Source organism: Nerophis ophidion, linkage group LG23, assembly GCF_033978795.1.
Source record: "Nerophis ophidion isolate RoL-2023_Sa linkage group LG23, RoL_Noph_v1.0, whole genome shotgun sequence".
Classification (NCBI taxonomy): Eukaryota; Metazoa; Chordata; class Actinopteri; order Syngnathiformes; family Syngnathidae; genus Nerophis; species Nerophis ophidion.
This window is the reverse complement of record NC_084633.1, coordinates 33,733,542-33,755,079: the sequence shown is the minus strand read 5'-3', so window position 1 is coordinate 33,755,079 and position 21,538 is coordinate 33,733,542. Positions and strand designations below refer to the sequence as shown.

Genomic DNA, 21,538 nt, shown 5'->3' with positions numbered 1-21,538 from the left:
TGTATATATATACACACACACACATTATATACACATTTAAGTGTATATATATATGTATATATATATATATTTTTTTTTTAAATCGACCCCCCCAAAAAAGTTGTCCTTTTTAATGTAGGGGGTATTTTTATTAAATGTTTGGGTAGAATAGTAGTAAACAAAACCAGTTTTCTTTTCAGTAATATAGAAATTAAAATTGTATTTTAATGTTGGTCTTTGCGCTGTACTTGGGAAGAAAAAAAAGACATTTTGAGAAACGCAGATGTATATATTGATTCAAGTCTAACTCCCAAGATGATTGATAACAAAACATTTATCGATCCAAATATTTATTTATTTGCCTTTCAACATGTACCGATTATAATCACGAACTACAAAATAAAGGCAAAAATCACTCAATGATCTTGACATTTTCCAAATACAAATCGGTATCAGTATCGACGTCAGCAATACTGCTCCGTCTATTCACTCGGTGTCAGATCGATGCCAAAATGAGCAGTATCGGCCTCTAGCTCTTATGTAGCGATGTCATGTTTGCCTTCACACTGATGAATATTCAACATTTGAAAATACCACGACGCGCTCTTATCGAGCCGATGAGGAAGGAGGGAGGAGAAAGGAGGCGGGGACACATGGCGTCCGTCATCGCTGCTGAAAGAGGAGGAGAGCAGGCATCTCCAACTTGCGGCCGCCCTACAAACATCACAATGTGTCGCTGAGGACCAGCGGGCTGCACACAAGCGAGCGGACGACAAGATCAGAATCAAAGGAGTAAAAGGCGAGGAAAAAAAGGAGCGACATGTTCGGCATGATCAAGAACTCTCTGTTCGGGAACACCGAGGAGACGGAGTACAAGTTGCTGAGCACCGAGACCAAGGTACGTCATGACCTGTTAACACTGACGTCATCAACCGATAGAGGCTGAGGCGCAGTGACGTCACTCCTTACTGTGTTTCTTGTTGGGAGCGAAACAGTGCTCCCTTGACCCACAATGCACCTCTGCAAATATGCATGGGGGGAGGGGGGGGGGCATGACTCCAGACTCAAACACTGTACTCACTAGAATTTTACTGTAAAATTTACTGTGTTTTACTGTTATTTTTACGGTTAATTTCTGGCGACTGACTTACCAGTTCTTTACTCACGGAACCGGTAAATGACAAAGAAAACGGTAACATTGTTATTTTTACGGTAAATTTCCGATAACTGAGCTGTCCATTTTTCACCGTAAAATTTTGGTCGGTTTACAGTAATTTGGTGTAAAAAAGACCATAGATTTTACGGTAAAAATGGTAGGTCAGTCACCAGAATTTTACCCTTAAAATAACAGTAGAACGGTTTTACCATTTACAGTAATTTGGTGTAAAAACGACCATAGATTTTACGTTAAGAAAAGTCGGTCAGTCGCCAGAATTTTAGCGTCAAAATAACAGTAGAACTGTTTTTCCATTTACAGTAAAATTAGTGTTAAAACGACCTTTTATTTACCGTAAAAATAACAGTAGAACCGCTTTTCCATTTACAGTAATTTGGTGTAAAAACGACTATAGATTTTACAGTAAATATGGTAGGTCAGTCGCCAGAATTTTACCGTAAAAATAACAGTAAAACTGTCTTTCTACGTACAATAAAATAGGTGTAAAAAAACGACCATATAGTTTTACCGTAAAAATAACAGTGGAACTGTTTTTCCATTTACAGTAATTTTGTGTAAAAAGGACCAAAGATATTACTGTAAAAATGGTTGGTCAGTCGCCAGAATTTTACCGTCAAAATAACAGTAGAACTGTTTTTCTATTTACAGTAAAATAGGTGTAAAATCGACCATAGATTTACAGTAAAATTAACAGTAGAACTGTTTTTCCATTTAAAGTAATATGGTTTAAAAAAGACCACAGATTTACAAAAAAAAATAACAGTATAACTGTTTTTCCATTTACAGTAATTTGGTGTAAAAACGACCATAGATTTTACAGTAAAAATGGTAGGTCAGTCGCCAGACTTTTATCGTAAAAATAACAGTAAAACTGTCTTTCTACATACAATAAAATAGGTGTAAAAAACGACCATGTAGTTTTACTGTAAAAATAACAGTAGAACTGTTTTTCTATTTACAGTAATTTGGTGTAAAAACGACCAAAGATTTTACGGTAAAAATAGTTGGTTAGTCGCCAGAATTTTACCGTCAAAATAAAAGTAGAACTGTTTTTCCATTTACAGTAATATGGTATAAAAATGACCACAGATTTACAATAAAATTAACAGTATAACTGTTTTTTCATTAACAGTAATTTGGTGTAAAAACGACCCTAGATTTACCATAAAAAATAACAGTATAACTGTTTTTGTATTTACAGTAATTTGGTGTAAAAACGACCATAGATTTTACAGTAAAAATGGTAGGTCAGTAGCCACAATTTTACCATAAAAATAACAGTAAAACTGTCTTTCTACATACAATAATATGGGTGTAAAAAACGACCGTATAGTTTTAGCGTCAAAATAACAGTAGAACTGTTTTTCTATTTACAGTAATTTGGTGTAAAAACGACCAAAAATTGTACGGTAAAAATAGTTGGTCGGTCGCCAGAATTTTACCGTCAAAATAACAGCAGAACTGTTTTTCTATTTACAGTAAAATAGGTGTAAAAACGACCATATTTTACCATAAAAATATCAGTAGAACTGTTTTTCCATTTACAGTAATATGGTGTAAAAACGACCATAGATTTACAATAAAAATAACAGTATAACTGTCCATTTACAGTAATTTGGTGTAAAAACGACCATAGATTTTACAATAAAAATGGTAGGTCAGTCGCCATAATTTTACCGTAAAAATAACAGTAGAACTGTTTTTCTATTTACAGTACAGTGCGTTACTGTAATTGGAAAAACAAGACCCTTTTAATTTTTACATCGTTCAATTGCGATTTTTTTTACCGTAAAATATAGTTGTTGTTTTTTACAGTGCAGTACTGTAAGGTGAAAAACAGTTACTCTAATTTTTACAGTAAAATTCTGTCAATACTGTAAAAAAAACGATCTTATATTTTACCTCTGCCGCCTGAATTTTATCATTAAAATAACAGTTGTACCGTTTTTCAACTTACAGTAATGCACTGTAAAAACAACCCCAGATTTTACGATAAAAACTGGCATTTAAATAATAAAAAAAGTAAAACGGTCTTGTTTAATGCACTTCACTGTAAATGGAAAAATAATACCACTGGTATTTTTAAGGTAAAATTCTGCCGACTGACATACCAGTTTTACTGTAAAATCTATGGCCATGTTTACACCAAATTACTGTAATTTAAAAAACAATTATACTGGTATTTCCACGGAAAAATTCTGGTGACTGACCTACCATTTTTACCGTAAAATCTATGGTTGTTTTTACACCAAATTACTGTAAATGGTAAAAACATTCTACTATTATTTTAAGGGTAAAATTCTGGTGACTGAACTAGCATTTTTACTGTAAAAACTATGGTCGTTTTTACACCAAATTACTGTAAATGGTAAAAACATTCTACTATTATTTTAAGGGTAAAATTCTGGTGACTGACCTACCATTTTTACCGTAAAATCTTTGGTTGTTTTTACACCAAATTACTGTAAATGGTAAAAACATTCTACTATTATTTTAAGGGTAAAATTCTGGTGACTGAACTAGCATTTTTACTGTAAAAACAATGGTCGTTTTTACACCAAATTACTGTAAATTGTAAAACCGTTCTACTGTTATGTTAAGGGTAAAATTCTGGTGACTGACCTAGCATTTTTACTGTAAAAACTATAGTCGTTTTTACACCAAAATATTGTAAATGGAAAAACAGTTCTACTGTTGTTTTAACGGTAAAATTCTGGTGACTGACTTACCATTTTTACCGTAACTATGGTCCTTTTTACCCCAAATTACTGTAAATGGTAAAAACATTCTACTATTATTTTAAGGGTAAAATTCTGGTGACTGACCTACCATTTTTACCGTAAAATCTATGGTTGTTTTTACACCAAATTACTGTAAATGGTAAAAACATTCTACTATTATTTTAAGGGTAAAATTCTGGTGACTGAACTAGCATTTTTACTGTAAAAACAATGGTCGTTTTTACACCAAATTACTGTAAATGGAAAAACAGTTCTACTGCTGTTTTAACGGTAAAATTCTGGTGACTGACCTACCATTTTTACCGTAACTATGGTCCTTTCTACACCAAACTACTGTAAATGGTAAAACCGTTCTACTGTTATTTTAAGGGTAAAATTCTGGGGACTGACCTAGCATTTTTACTGTAAAAACTGGTCGTTTTTACACCAAATTACTGTAAATGGAAAAACAGTTCTACTGTTGTTTTAACGGTAAAATTCTGGTGACTGACCCACCATTTTTACCTTAACTATGGTCCTTTTTACACCAAATTACTGTAAATGGTAAAACTGTTCTACTGTTATTTTAAGGGTAAAATTCTGGTGACTGACCTAGCATTTTTACTGTAAAAACTATAATCGTTTTTACACCAAATTACTGTAAATGGAAAAACTGTTCTACTGTTGTTTTAACGGTAAAATTCTTATGACTGACCTACCATTTTTACCGTAACTATGGTCCTTTTTACACCAAATTACTGTAAATGGTAAAACTGTTCTACTGTTATTTTAAGGGTAAAATTCTGGCATGACTCCAGACTCAAACACTGTACTCACTAGAATTTTACTGTAGAATTTATTGTGTTTTACTGTTATTTTTACGGTTAATTTCTGGCGACTGACTTACCAGTTCTTTACTCACGGAACCGGTAAATGACAAAGAAAACGGTAACATTGTTATTTTTACGGTAAATTTCCGATAACTGAGCTGTCCATTTTTCACCGTAAAATTTTGGTCGGTTTACAGTAATTTGGTGTAAAAAAGACCATAGATTTTACGGCAAAAATGGTAGGTCAGTCACCAGAATTTTACCCTTAAAATAACAGTAGAACGGTTTTACCATTTACAGTAATTTGGTGTAAAAACGACCATAGATTTTACGTTAAGAAAAGTCGGTCAGGCGCCAGAATTTTAGCGTCAAAATAACAGTAGAACTGTTTTTCCATTTACAGTAAAATAAGTGTTAAAACGACCATATATTTACCGTAAAAATAACAGTAGAACTGTTTTACCATTTACAGTAATTTGGTGTAAAAAAGACCATAGATTTTACGGTAAAAATGGTAGGTCAGTCACCAGAATTTTACCCTTAAAATAACAGTAGAACGGTTTTACCATTTACAGTAATTTGGTGTAAAAACGACCATAGATTTTACGTTAAGAAAAGTCGGTCAGTCGCCAGAATTTTAGCGTCAAAATAACAGTAGAACTGTTTTTCCATTTACAGTAAAATTAGTGTTAAAACGACCTTTTATTTACCGTAAAAATAACAGTACAACCGCTTTTCCATTTACAGTAATTTGGTGTAAAAACGACTATAGATTTTACAGTAAATATGGTAGGTCAGTCGCCAGAATTTTACCGTAAAAATAACAGTAAAACTGTCTTTCTACGTACAATAAAATAGGTGTAAAAAAACGACCATATAGTTTTACCGTAAAAATAACAGTGGAATTGTTTTTCCATTTACAGTAATTTTGTGTAAAAAGGACCAAAGATATTACTGTAAAAATGGTTGGTCAGTCGCCAGAATTTTACCGTCAAAATAACAGTAGAACTGTTTTTCTATTTACAGTAAAATAGGTGTAAAATCGACCATAGATTTACAGTAAAATTAACAGTAGAACTGTTTTTCCATTAACAGTAATTTGGTGTAAAAACGACCCTAGATTTACCATAAAAAATAACAGTATAACTGTTTTTGTATTTACAGTAATTTGGTGTAAAAACGACCATAGATTTTACAGTAAAAATGGTAGGTCAGTAGCCACAATTTTACCATAAAAATAACAGTAAAACTGTCTTTCTACATACAATAATATGGGTGTAAAAAACGACCGTATAGTTTTAGCGTCAAAATAACAGTAGAACTGTTTTTCTATTTACAGTAATTTGGTGTAAAAACGACCAAAAATTGTACGGTAAAAATAGTTGGTCGGTCGCCAGAATTTTACCGTCAAAATAACAGCAGAACTGTTTTTCTATTTACAGTAAAATAGGTGTAAAAACGACCATATTTTACCATAAAAATATCAGTAGAACTGTTTTTCCATTTACAGTAATATGGTGTAAAAACGACCATAGATTTACAATAAAAATAACAGTATAACTGTCCATTTACAGTAATTTGGTGTAAAAACGACCATAGATTTTACAATAAAAATGGTAGGTCAGTCGCCATAATTTTACCGTAAAAATAACAGTAGAACTGTTTTTCTATTTACAGTACAGTGCGTTACTGTAATTGGAAAAACAAGACCCTTTTAATTTTTACATCGTTCAATTGCGATTTTTTTTACCGTAAAATATAGTTGTTGTTTTTTACAGTGCAGTACTGTAAGGTGAAAAACAGTTACTCTAATTTTTACAGTAAAATTCTGTCAATACTGTAAAAAAAACGATCTTATATTTTACCTCTGCCGCCTGAATTTTATCATTAAAATAACAGTTGTACCGTTTTTCAACTTACAGTAATGCACTGTAAAAACAACCCCAGATTTTACGATAAAAACTGGCATTTAAATAATAAAAAAAGTAAAACGGTCTTGTTTAATGCACTTCACTGTAAATGGAAAAATAATACCACTGGTATTTTTAAGGTAAAATTCTGCCGACTGACATACCAGTTTTACTGTAAAATCTATGGCCATGTTTACACCAAATTACTGTAATTTAAAAAACAATTATACTGGTATTTCCACGGAAAAATTCTGGTGACTGACCTACCATTTTTACCGTAAAATCTATGGTTGTTTTTACACCAAATTACTGTAAATGGTAAAAACATTCTACTATTATTTTAAGGGTATAATTCTGGTGACTGAACTAGCATTTTTACTGTAAAAACTATGGTCGTTTTTACACCAAATTACTGTAAATGGTAAAAACATTCTACTATTATTTTAAGGGTAAAATTCTGGTGACTGACCTACCATTTTTACCGTAAAATCTTTGGTTGTTTTTACACCAAATTACTGTAAATGGTAAAAACATTCTACTATTATTTTAAGGGTAAAATTCTGGTGACTGAACTAGCATTTTTACTGTAAAAACAATGGTCGTTTTTACACCAAATTACTGTAAATTGTAAAACCGTTCTACTGTTATGTTAAGGGTAAAATTCTGGTGACTGACCTAGCATTTTTACTGTAAAAACTATAGTCGTTTTTACACCAAAATATTGTAAATGGAAAAACAGTTCTACTGTTGTTTTAACGGTAAAATTCTGGTGACTGACTTACCATTTTTACCGTAACTATGGTCCTTTTTACCCCAAATTACTGTAAATGGTAAAAACATTCTACTATTATTTCAAGGGTATAATTCTGGTGACTGACCTACCATTTTTACCGTAAAATCTATGGTTGTTTTTACACCAAATTACTGTAAATGGTAAAAACATTCTACTATTATTTTAAGGGTAAAATTCTGGTGACTGAACTAGCATTTTTACTGTAAAAACAATGGTCGTTTTTACACCAAATTACTGTAAATGGAAAAACAGTTCTACTGCTGTTTTAACGGTAAAATTCTGGTGACTGACCTACCATTTTTACCGTAACTATGGTCCTTTCTACACCAAACTACTGTAAATGGTAAAACCGTTCTACTGTTATTTTAAGGGTAAAATTCTGGGGACTGACCTAGCATTTTTACTGTAAAAACTGGTCGTTTTTACACCAAATTACTGTAAATGGAAAAACAGTTCTACTGTTGTTTTAACGGTAAAATTCTGGTGACTGACCCACCATTTTTACCTTAACTATGGTCCTTTTTACACCAAATTACTGTAAATGGTAAAACTGTTCTACTGTTATTTTAAGGGTAAAATTCTGGTGACTGACCTAGCATTTTTACTGTAAAAACTATAATCGTTTTTACACCAAATTACTGTAAATGGAAAAACTGTTCTACTGTTGTTTTAACGGTAAAATTCTTATGACTGACCTACCATTTTTACCGTAACTATGGTCCTTTTTACACCAAATTACTGTAAATGGTAAAACTGTTCTACTGTTATTTTAAGGGTAAAATTCTGGTGACTGACCTAGCATTTTTACTGTAAAAACTATAATTGTTTTTACACCAAATTACTGTAAATGGAAAAACCGTTCTACTGTTGTTTTAACGGCAAAATTCTGGTGACTGACCCACCATTTTTACCGTAACTATGGTCCTTTTTACACCAAATTACTGTAAATGGTAAAACTGTTCTACTGTTATTTTAAGGGTAAAATTCTGGTGACTGACCTAGCATTTTTACTGTAAAAACTATAATCGTTTTTACACCAAATTACTGTAAATGGAAAAACAGTTCTGCTGTTGTCTTAACGGTAAAATTCTTATGACTGACCTACCATTTTTACCGTAACTATGGTCCTTTTTACACCAAATTACTGTAAATGGTAAAACCGTTCTACTGTCATTTTAAGGGTAAAATTCTGGTGACTGGCCAAGCATTTTTACTCTAAAAACTATAGTCGTTTTTCACCAAATTACTGTAAATGGAAAAACAGTTCTACTGTTGTTTTAACGGTAAAATTCTGGTGACTGACCTACCATTTTTACCGTAACTATGGTCCTTCTTACACCAAATTACTGTAAATGGTAAAACCGTTCTACTGTCATTTTAAGGGTAAAATTCTGGTGACTGACCTAGCATTTTTACTGTAAAAACTATAGTCGTTTTTCACCAAATTACTGTAAATGGAAAAACAGTTCTACTGTTGTTTTAACGGTAAAATTCTGGTGACTGACCTACCATTTTTACCGTAACTATGGTCCTTTTTACACCAAATTACTGTAAATGGTAAAACCGTTCTACTGTTACTTCAAGGGTAAAATTCTGGTGACTGACCCAGCATTTTTACTGTAAAAACTATGGTCGTTTTTACACCAAATTACTGTAAATGGAAAAACAGTTCTACTGTTGTTTTAACAGTAAAATTCTGGTGACTGACCTAACATTTTTACTGTAAAATCTATGGTTGTTTTTACACCAAATTACTGTAAATGGTAAAACCGTTCTACTGTTATTTTAAGGGTAAAATTCTGGTGACTGACCTACCATTTTTACTGTAAAAACTATGGTAGTTTTTACACCAAATTACTGTAAATGGTAAAACAGTTCTACTCTTATTTTTACGGTAAAATTCTGCAACAAACTGCTGTAAACGAGGAAAACCCTGTTATTAACCCTAAACATTGTTATTTTTATGGTAATATTTTGGTGACTGAACTGCCAGTGTTTTACTGTAAAATATAGGGTTGTTGTTTTGACTATGTTTCACTGTAAAAATATTGGAGAAAAAAATGGTATCGTAAAATTCTGGCGATTGACCTTTTTTCACCATAACATTTCCAGTCAGTGTTTTAAAGTGCATTACTATACATTTTAAAAAATGGTATCACTTTTAGTTTTAGAATATTGCGACAAAACTGCCACTTTTTTACTGTAAAATCTACAGTCGTTGTTTTTACAGTGCTTTACTGTAAATGGAAAAAAACACTACTACTGTTATTATGTTGACTCTGCTGCCAGTTTTTTAGGGTAAAATCCACTGATTTGTTTTTACTGTGTCACTTGTAGCACTGACAGTCATAAAAGCCTTTTTACCCGTGAACAATTGTTTTCAATTTGAACCTTGGTTTTCGTTCCAAAAGGTCTGACAAAGACCGACTCGTACAAAAACAAGCATTTTTTTTCCCAAAATTAATAATTCAAGTGTACGTAGTCCATTCTACACACCCAACACACAATATATTTTGTATACTACTAATAATTATAGTTTTACATGCAGAAAAAAATTTAAAAAATAAATTTTGAAATTGATAAATGACGATTTTAAAATATTTTTTACTTGTATTGAAGACTATTGTTAGCAAATCACAATTTTTGCCGCAACTTTCTGAAAAATATGCTGCGGCAAATTCAGAGAACTTAGGCCGCGAAAACCGCGAAAATCCGGCTAACTCCTGAAGGGACTTTATTATTATTAGTTAGAACTAATTAAAACTCCACAGTGACTATGAGCCACCTGGTGTCTACTTTTAAGTCTGTGTGGTAAAAAAACTGTAAAACATTAACATTGTATTTATTTATTTTTTTACCAGTGTTTGTTGGAAAAACTTTGAGTTTGCAAGGAACACTGAAAACATTGATAACGAAGTCATAAAAGCACTAAACGATTTTAAAATATTTTTTACCTGTATTGAAGACTATTGTTAGCAAGTCACGATTTTTGCCGCAACTTTCTGAAAAATATGCTGCGGCAAATTCAGAGAACTTAGGCCGCGAAAACCACGAAAATCCGGCCAACTCCTGAAGGGACTTTATTATTATTAGTTATAACTAATTAAAACTGCACAGTGACTATGAGCCACCTGGTGTCTACTTTTAAGTCTGTGTGGTAAAAAAAACTGTAAAACATTAACATTGTATTTTTTTTTTTTTTTAACCAGTTTTTGTTGGAAAAACTTTGAATTTGCAAGGAACACTGAAAACATTGATAACGAAGTCATAAAAGCACTAAACGATTTTAAAATATTATTTACCTGTATTGAAGACTATTGTTAGCAAGTCACGATTTTTGCCGCAACTTTCTGAAAAATATGCTGCGGCAAATTCAGAGAACTTAGGCCGCGAAAACCCGGCTAACTCCTGAAGGGACTTTATTATTATTAGTTAGAACTAATTAAAACTGCACAGTGACTATGAGCCACCTGGTGTCTACTTTTAAGTCTGTGTGGTAAAAAAACTGTAAAACATTAACATTGCATTTATTTATTTTTTTACCAGTTTTTGTTGGAAAAACTTTGAGTTTGCAAGGAACACTGAAAACATTGATAACGAAGTCATAAAAGCACTAAACGATTTTAAAATATTATTTACCTGTATTGAAGACTACTGTTAGCAAGTCACGATTTTTGCCGCAACTTTCTGAAAAATATGCTGCGGCAAATTCAGAGAACTTAGGCCGCGAAAACCGCGAAAATCCGGCCAACTCCTGAAGGGACTTTATTATTAGTTATAACTAATTAAAACTGCACAGTGACTATGAGCCACCTGGTGTCTACTTTTAAGTCTGTGTGGTAAAAAAAACTGTAAAACATTAACATTGTATTTATTTATTTTTTTACCAGTTTTTGTTGGAAAAACTTTGAGTTTGCAAGGAACACTGAAAACATTGATAACGAAGTCATAAAAGCACTAAACGATTTTAAAATATTATTTACCTGTATTGAAGACTATTGTTAGCAAGTCACGATTTTTGCCGCAACTTTCTGAAAAATATGCTGCGGCAAATTCAGAGAACTTGGGCCGCGAAAACCGCGAAAATCCGGCCAACTCCTGAAGGGACTTTATTATTATTAGTTATAACTAATTAAAACTGCACAGTGACTATGAGCCACCTGGTGTCTACTTTTAAGTCTGTGTGGTAAAAAAAACTGTAAAACATTAACATTGTATTTTTTATTTTTTTTTACCAGTTTTTGTTGGAAAAACTTTACTTTTTAGGGTTGAGTTTGCAAGGAACCCTGAAAACATTGATAACGAAGTCATAAAAGCACTAAACATTGCAATTTTTGCCGCAACTGTCTGGAAAAACCTGATGCAAATCCTGGCATTTTGGACCGTAACAATCCCAGAAACAGCCAGCGCAATCCTGGAGGAACTGAATAGGTATAGTTTGGGAGCTGGGTGAAGTTTAATTAGCATGGAAGGAACAAAAGGTTGGAGGTTAGTGAGGGTTAGTACCACTCAGACTTTACACAAAACAGCCATTCTTACGTTCCGGAAGTGGTGGATGTGATAGGGGGTGCCACCAAAAAAAAAAAAATGTTTTCGATTTAATTAACATGAAAAGTTTCATTTCTGTGCCAAATATTTATGGGCACCCCACTTAATCCAAATCTCCAACGTAAGAATGGAATTTCATGATGACAGCACTCAAAATGATGCTAAATGAACAATTATCTGGATTGAAAAAGTCAACAAAACGCAATAAATAGGCAAAAACTTGAAGAAAACCACCTTTTTTTAAACACTATATATTTGGGGAAAACTTTTGGCTACATTATAAACTTTAATAGTTTGGAAATTTTAGAAATATAACCATAAATCTGTCATGATGACAGCACTCAAAATGATGCTAAAAAAGCAATTATCTCTTTGGAATTTTGAATGGACATGGCATTTAGATGGAAAAAGTCAACAAAACGCAATAAATTGGCAAAAACTTGAAGAAAACAACCTTTTTTTAAACACTATATATTATGGGAAAACTTTTGGCTATATTATAAACTTTAATAGTTTGGAATTTTTTGAAATATAACCATAAATATGTCATGATGACAGCACTTAGAATGATGCTAAATGAACAATTATCTGGATCGAAAAAGTCAACAAAACGCAATTATTTGGCAAAAACTTAAAGAAAACCACCTTTTTTTAAACACTATATATTTGGGGTTAACTTTTGGCTACATTATAAACCTCAATAGTTTGGAATTTTTTGAAATATAACCATAAATCTGTCATGATGACAGCACTCAAAATGATGCTAAATGAAAAATTACCTGGATCGAAAAAGTAAAAAAAACAAAAAAAAATGGGAAAAACTTGAAGAAAACCACTTTTTTTAAACACTTTATATTTGGGGAAAACCTTTGGCTACATTATTAACTTTAATAGTTTGGAATTTTTAGAAATATAACCATAAATCTGTCATGATGACAGCACTCAAAATGATGCTAAAAAAGCAATTATCTCTTTGGAATTTTGAATGGACATGGCATTTAGATGGAAAAAGTCAACAAAACGCAATAAATTGGCAAAAACTTGAAGAAAACAACCTTTTTTTAAACACTATATATTATGGGAAAACTTTTGGCTATATTATAAACTTTAATAGTTTGGAATTTTTTGAAATATAACCATAAATATGTCATGATGACAGCACTTAAAATGATGCTAAATGAACAATTATCTGGATCGAAAAAGTCAACAAAACGCAATTATTTGGCAAAAACTTAAAGAAAACCACCTTTTTTTAAACACTATATATTTGGGGTTAACTTTTGGCTACATTATAAACCTCAATAGTTTGGAATTTTTTGAAATATAACCATAAATTTGTCATGATGACAGCACTCAAAATGATGCTAAATGAAAAATTACCTGGATCGAAAAAGTAAAAAAAAACAAAAAAAAATGGGAAAAACTTGAAGAAAACCACTTTTTTTAAACACTTTATATTTGGGGAAAACCTTTTGCTACATTATTAACTTTAATAGTTTGGAATTTTTAGAAATATAACCATAAATCTGTCATGATGACAGCACTCAAAATGATGCTAAAAGAGCAATTATCTCTATGGACTTTTGAATGGACATGGCATTTAGATGGAAAAAGTCAACAAAACGCAATAAATTGGCAAAAACTTGAAGAAAACAACCTTTTTTTAAACACTACATATTATGGGAAAACTTTTGGCTATATTATCAACTTTAATAATTTGGAATTTTTTGAAATATAACCATAAATATGTCATGATGACAGCACTTAAAATGATGCTAAATGAACAATTATCTGGATCGAAAAAGTCAACAAAACGCAATTATTTGGCAAAAACTTAAAGAAAACCACCTTTTTTTAAACACTATATATTTGGGGTTAACTTTTGGCTACATTATAAACCTCAATAGTTTGGAATTTTTTGAAATATAACCATAAATCTGTCATGATGACAGCACTCAAAATGATGCTAAATGAAAAATTACCTGGATCGAAAAAGTAAAAAAAACAAAAAAAAATGGGAAAAACTTGAAGAAAACCACTTTTTTTAAACACTTTATATTTGGGGAAAACCTTTGGCTACATTATTAACTTTAATAGTTTGGAATTTTTAGAAATATAACCATAAATCTGTCATGATGACAGCACTCAAAATGATGCTAAAAAAGCAATTATCTCTTTGGAATTTTGAATGGACATGGCATTTAGATGGAAAAAGTCAACAAAACGCAATAAATTGGCAAAAACTTGAAGAAAACAACCTTTTTTTAAACACTATATATTATGGGAAAACTTTTGGCTATATTATAAACTTTAATAGTTTGGAATTTTTTGAAATATAACCATAAATATGTCATGATGACAGCACTTAAAATGATGCTAAATGAACAATTATCTGGATCGAAAAAGTCAACAAAACGCAATTATTTGGCAAAAACTTAAAGAAAACCACCTTTTTTTAAACACTATATATTTGGGGTTAACTTTTGGCTACATTATAAACCTCAATAGTTTGGAATTTTTTGAAATATAACCATAAATTTGTCATGATGACAGCACTCAAAATGATGCTAAATGAAAAATTACCTGGATCGAAAAAGTAAAAAAAAACAAAAAAAAATGGGAAAAACTTGAAGAAAACCACTTTTTTTAAACACTTTATATTTGGGGAAAACCTTTTGCTACATTATTAACTTTAATAGTTTGGAATTTTTAGAAATATAACCATAAATCTGTCATGATGACAGCACTCAAAATGATGCTAAAAGAGCAATTATCTCTATGGACTTTTGAATGGACATGGCATTTAGATGGAAAAAGTCAACAAAACGCAATAAATTGGCAAAAACTTGAAGAAAACAACCTTTTTTTAAACACTACATATTATGGGAAAACTTTTGGCTATATTATCAACTTTAATAATTTGGAATTTTTTGAAATATAACCATAAATATGTCATGATGACAGCACTTAAAATGATGCTAAATGAACAATTATCTGGATCGAAAAAGTCAACAAAACGCAATTATTTGGCAAAAACTTAAAGAAAACCACCTTTTTTTAAACACTATATATTTGGGGTTGACTTTTGGCTACATTATAAACCTCAATAGTTTGGAATTTTTTGAAATACAACCATAAATTTGTCATGATGACAGCACTCAAAATGATGCTAAATGAAAAATTACCTGGATCGAAAAAGTAAAAAAAACAAAAAAAAAATGGGAAAAACTTGAAGAAAACCACTTTTTTTAAACACTTTATATTTGGGGAAAATCTTTGGCTACATTATTAACTTTAATAGTTTGTAATTTTTAGAAATATAACCATAAATCTGTCATGATGACAGCACTCAAAATGATGCTAAAAGAGCAATTATCTCTATGGACTTTTGAATGGACATGGCATTTGGATTGAAAAAGTCAACAAAACGCAATAAATTGGCAAAAACTTGAAGAAAACCACCTTTTTTAAACACTATATATTTGGGGAAAACTTTTGGCAACAATCTAAACTTTATTAGTTTGGAATTCTTAGAAATATGACCATAAATATGTCATGATGACAGCACTCAAAATGATGTTAAATGAACAATTATCTGGATTGAAAAAGTCAACAAAACGCAATAAATAGGCAAAAACTTGAAGAAAACCACCTTTTTTAAACACTATATATTTGGGGAAAACTTTTGGCTACATTATTAACTTTAATAGTTTGGAATTTTTTGAAATATAACCATAAATCTGTCATGATGACAGCACTCAAAATGATGCTAAAAGAGCAATTATCTCTATGGACTTTTGAATGGACATGGCATTTGGATGGAAAAAGGTACAAGTTTCATTTCTGTGCCAAATGTTTATGGGCACCCCACTTAATCCAAATCTCCAACGTAAGAATGGAATTTCTGGTGGAATGATCACTTAAGAACGACGTTAATTAAGGTTTTAATTAACATGAAAGGTACACGTATGGAACCAAATCAGAAATGTAGAGGGTGCTTGCCTGGTTCAGAATCAATAGAGTAAGAATGACAATTGTGGTGGAAAGGTCACATAAGAACAGGTCAAAGGTAACTAATTAAGTCAGACACTAATTAAAATTGCCATATCTCTTGAGGTTAATCATACACCATGTTGAATTTGGTCTTAAAATAAAGGCTGTTGTGATCCGGCTTCCGGATCACACATCTCTAGCATGTTTGTCTTTTTTGTATTGTCCTACTATGTTTTGATCATGTTTTGGACTCTACCGATCCCGTTTGTTAGCGCACTTCCTTGTTTTGTATTGTCACCATGGCAACCTAAGTATGCCTCCTGCACGGACTCATTACGCACACCTGTTTTGAATTATTTGTGTTGTATTTAAGACCACCTGCTACCTTAGTTCCTCCTGGCTGTTTTGTTTGCTACTTGCAACACGCACGTTGGTTCTTATTTTTGTAATCACTATTGCTAAGTCTCGCCTTAGCTTTGCGTGCGCTCTGCACCTCTATTCCTGTACTCTGCTCTCGTTGCTAATTATTAGCATAGCTCTCCGTGCATTCGGCACGCCTTTTCTTTGCATTTTGTACCAGTATTATTTTTGTTTTTGTATTAAATCTAATCTTACCTGCAACTCCTGCCTGTCCTGGTCCTCTTGCATCCCTGGGGTAGCAACACGCATCCATTATGCCTCGCCATCGTGTCAGAAAACAGCCAGCACAACGCCGCCTCGCAGTGGACCACCAAAAGTCTTCCCTTCGCCAAGCCGCGAAGACTTTTTCCCCGGACAGCAGCGCGCAGACAACAGCCCAGTACTCTTCCCTGAGGTTTGGAAGTTTTGTTTTTTCTCCATATTCCAACCACTCTTCCGACTGGGCTGTAAGGCCAGGGCATACCTCCGGCCCACCGGTCCATCACGGTGACGTCATTTCGTCAACGCCCCCTGGTGACTCAATACCACCCCCTGTCGATGATATTTTTTCTGAGGATTTTTATATTGTTGAGTCTTATTCTCAACCTGTTTCAAATATTGACTATGATTTTTTGGACTCTATAGACACAACTAAGTTCTATACAGATGTTATTTCTAGATGCAAACTAAGGCAACATGAGCTACCTACTTTTCTTCCTCCACCTCTTAAGCCCCGTTCCCCGCCCAAGTCTGGGTTTTTTTCTCCTTTTTCAAAAGGACATGTTGGTCAACTTAAAGGGGAGGAGTCTGCCCACCTCCAAACCTCACACCACCCTCCCTTAAGGTCAGTCCCTGACCATAGGGAACGGGTCTGGGATCCCCGTCTGGAGGGAGGGGCTAAGGCCTATAGCTTTGGTGGGGAAGTAGCTCAGATGCTAACTGTCAAACCGCAGCCTCCTATGAGGCCACCTCCACCGATATTCCGCTTAGCTCCTCCTAGTAGACCTCCTCCACCTGTGTTTCCCCCGGTCAAGCCACTAAGGCCACCTAGACCTCCTCCACCGACTTTTCGACTCGCTAGTCCACTACCTCCAGTGCGCCCTCCACCACCGGTGTTCAAGCCTAGTCCCAGTCCTGGTCCGACTTCTGGCCAACATTGTAGATCAACTCGTAGACTGAGTCGTAGTCCGAGTCCTAGCCCAAGTCCTTGCTCAAGTCATTCTCTTAATGGTAGTCCAAGTCCCGGTCCCAGTTACGTACCTTCGTGTAGTCTTGATCGTAGTCCTTGTCCTAATTCCCCTCGTGGTCTTAGTCCTCACAGTAACCCTGGTCCTTGCCCAAGTCCTTATAAAAGCACTAGTTTGATTGTAAGTACTGGTCCTCACACAAGTCCTTGCCCAAGTCCTAGTGTTAGTCTAAATCCTCATAGTAGTCCTAGTCCTCCTCTCTGCCAGTCTCTTAGTGCTCCTCGGCTGACGCCGACACCTGCTCCTCGGCTGACGCCGACACCTGCTCCTCGGCTGACGCCGACTCCTGCTCCTCGGCTGACGCCGACTCCTGCTCCTCGGCTGACGCCGACTCCTGCTCCTCGGCTGAAGCCGACTCCTGCTCCTCGGCTGAAGCCGACTCCTGCTCCTCGGCTGAAGCCGACACCTGCTCCTCGGCTGAAGCCGACACCTGCTCCTCGGCTGAAGCCGACACCAGCTCCCAGTCTGGTTCTCACACCAGCTCCCAGTCTGGTTCTCACACCAGCTCCCAGTCTGGTTCTCACACCAGCTCCCAGTCTGGTTCTCACACCAGCTCCCAGTCTGGTTCTCACACCAGCTCCCAGTCTGGTTCTCACACCAGCTCCCAGTCTGGTTCTCACACCAGCACAAACTCCCAGTCTGGTTCTCACACCAGCACAAACTCCCAGTCTGGTTCTCACACCAGCACAAACTCCGGGGCTGGAGCCCACACCAGCGCCGACGACGGGGCTGGAGCCCACACCAGCGCCGACGACGGGGCTGGAGCCCACACCAGCGCCGACGACGGGGCTGGAGCCCACACCAGCACCACCGACGACTCCTGCGGCTCCCAGGCCGCCTCCGACGACTCCTGCGGCTCCCAGGCCGCCTCCGACGACTCCTGCGGCTCCCAGGCCGCCTCCGACGACTCCTGCGGCTCCCAGGCCGCCTCCGACGACTCCTGCGGCTCCCAGGCCGCCTCCGACGACTCCTGCGGCTGCAGCACCCGCATCATCCTCGCCAGCTGCACTCGGGCCTGCTTTGGCTGCAGTCCCCGCACCCTCGTCTGCTGCTTCCAAGCCTGCTGGGATTTCGGTGCTGAGGCGTCGTCCACCACGTCGACCACGGGCGTGGCCTCTGCGAGGTCATCCTCCTCGCCAGATACTCCCTCCTCCATGTCGGCCACGGATGTGGCCGTGCCCGGGTCGTCCGCCTCGCCGGGCACCTCATCCTGCGAGGCGGCCACTAATGTGGCCTTTTCGAGGTCGCCCGCCAAAACTTTTTCGGCAGCAGCGTTCCACCCGCCGCCGCCACATGATGTGTCCTCGGTGGATTCGGGGACATGCGATCTGGCGACCCTCCACCGTGGACTCCTTCCGCCCTCCCTTCGTTTGTGAACTTTCTGGTTTTGGGAGGGGGTTCTCTTTATTGCAGTTTTTTGGGGGCATCTGGGATCTGCCCCTTAAGGGGGGGGTAATGTTGTGATCCGGCTTCCGGATCACACATCTCTAGCATGTTTGTCTTTTTTGTATTGTCCTACTATGTTTTGATCATGTTTTGGACTCTACCGATCCCGTTTGTTAGCGCACTTCCTTGTTTTGTATTGTCACCATGGCAACCTAAGTATGCCTCCTGCACGGACTCATTACGCACACCTGTTTTGAATTATTTGTGTTGTATTTAAGACCACCTGCTACCTTAGTTCCTCCTGGCTGTTTTGTTTGCTACTTGCAACACGCACGTTGGTTCTTATTTTTGTAATCACTATTGCTAAGTCTCGCCTTAGCTTTGCGTGCGCTCTGCACCTCTATTCCTGTACTCTGCTCTCGTTGCTAATTATTAGCATAGCTCTCCGTGCATTCGGCACGCCTTTTCTTTGCATTTTGTACCAGTATTATTTTTGTTTTTGTATTAAATCTAATCTTACCTGCAACTCCTGCCTGTCCTGGTCCTCTTGCATCCCTGGGGTAGCAACACGCATCCATTATGCCTCGCCATCGTGTCAAAGGCGGCGTAAAGAAGTACCACTCGGATGCCAACAAATCTCAGATTGTTACTTATAACTAAGTCAAATGTGGGAAAAATCTATAAAAAAAAATGCACCTAATTAACCACTGGACTAATTATCATTGTAATAAACATGTAAGGTACAACTACGAAACCAGTGGGGATTTGTAGGCTGTGGTCATCTGAATATGAATCACAAACGTAAGAATGGAAATTACGGTGGGAAGGTAACTTAAGAATAGGTCAAAGGTCATATTGTGTCTAATCATCCCTAATTAACATTTTAATTATCATGGTACAACATGGAACTTTGGTAGTTCCTCCTTGAATGCTCGGCACCAGATATAACATACTCCGGCTTCTCCTTCTCGCCAAGACCTCTTCTAGCCCGTTCACTCTCCTTTATTGACGGAATAGGGTACGCGTCAAAAGCTACGTCGACTCTGTTTCCTGACATAGCAGTGACTTGCTCAAGAATACCAGCTGCTACATTTACTCCGTTACATCTACTTGAGTAACTTTTGGGATAAATTGTACTTCTAAGAGTACTTTTACTTTTACTTGAGTATATTTATGGAGAAGAAACGCTACTTTTACTCCGCTCCATTTATCCACAATCAGCTCGTTACTCGCTACTTTTTTTTTATCGATCTGTTAATGCACGCTTTGTTTGTTTTGATTTTGTCAGACACGCATTCAAAGTAGGAACTACGCAGGCCTGCGTTTCACCAATCAAATGCAGTCACTGGTATTTGGACCAATCAAACAAAACCAGGCGGTCAGGTGACCGTCACACGTCGAATCCGACCTAAACAAGTTGAAAAACTTATTGGGGTGTTACCATTTAGTGGTCAATTGTACAGAATATGTACTGTACTGTGCAATCTACTAATAAAAGTTGCAATCAAGCAATCAAAAGTGTAAAGGAAAAAAGACACTTTTTATTTCAACGGTACTTCCCGTCACAAGCCTAAAGACTGATCGCACAGTTCCTGTCTTCACAATAAAAGCGCCGCTCCATCGCGCCTGCGCTAACAAAATAAGAGTCTCCGAAAGCCAGCGCTAACAAGCGAGCAAGCTACGGAGTTTGCCGCCAATGTATTTCTTGTAAAGTGTATAAAAACGAAAATGGAAGCTGGACAAATAAGATGCCAAAAACCAACGACTTTCATGTGGTATTAGACAGAAAAGAGGAACTTTTTTTCTCCTCCATTTGAAAATGTGGACGTTATCAGCACTATACTGTCTGATTCCAATCAATGCAAGTCATCAGAATCAGGTAATACACCAACTTATATTCTTGTCTTCATGAAAGATAGGAATCTATATGTTAAACATGCATGTATATTCATTAAAACACCTTTAACATTTCAACAAAAACGGCAAAATAAAAAACTATAAATTATATACTGTATTTATATATATATATATATATATATATATATATATGATATGTGTGTGTATGTATATACGAGGTAGATCATGAAGTACCATGAATTGATTATCGTGGACCCCGACTTAAACAAGTTGAAAAACTTATTCGGGTGTTACCATTTAGTGGTCAATTGTATGGAATATGTACTGTACTGTACAATCTACTAATAAAAGTATCAATCAATCAATCAATCAAATCACCTCGACTTGTTCATTTATTAAGTAATTGATTAACGTTGAAAAACTTATTGGGGTGTTACCATTTAGTCGTCAATTGTAGGGAATATGTACTGTACTGTGAAATCTACTAATACAAGTTTCAATCAATCAATCAATCAATCAATCAATAAATGCCCACTGAGGCTATGGTGCTGTTAAGTTATTGTGGCTCAATTTGCCTTAATTTTTTTATTTTAATGTATTATTATTTAATATATGTTATTGTTTTAGTTGCTTAAGAGATATTCCTGGCTATGAATTTGCTCATTGCTATTTTAATCTTTTTGTGCATTATTTGTTGCC

The 21,538-nt window shown here is 35.4% G+C and overlaps 1 protein-coding gene across 1 annotated transcript in view; it reads left to right on the top strand.

The window, feature by feature from the left end:
• The first annotated feature begins 411 nt into the window (after window positions 1–411).
• The window catches only part of LOC133541125 (heme-binding protein 1-like), a 51,289-nt gene continuing 30,162 nt past the window's right edge, over window positions 412–21,538 (top strand). Inside the window, exon 1 of the mRNA XM_061884233.1 lies at window positions 412–877. Within this exon, the coding sequence (XP_061740217.1) occupies window positions 800–877 (78 nt within the window). The 5' untranslated portion in view covers window positions 412–799. The remainder of the gene's footprint in view (window positions 878–21,538) is intronic.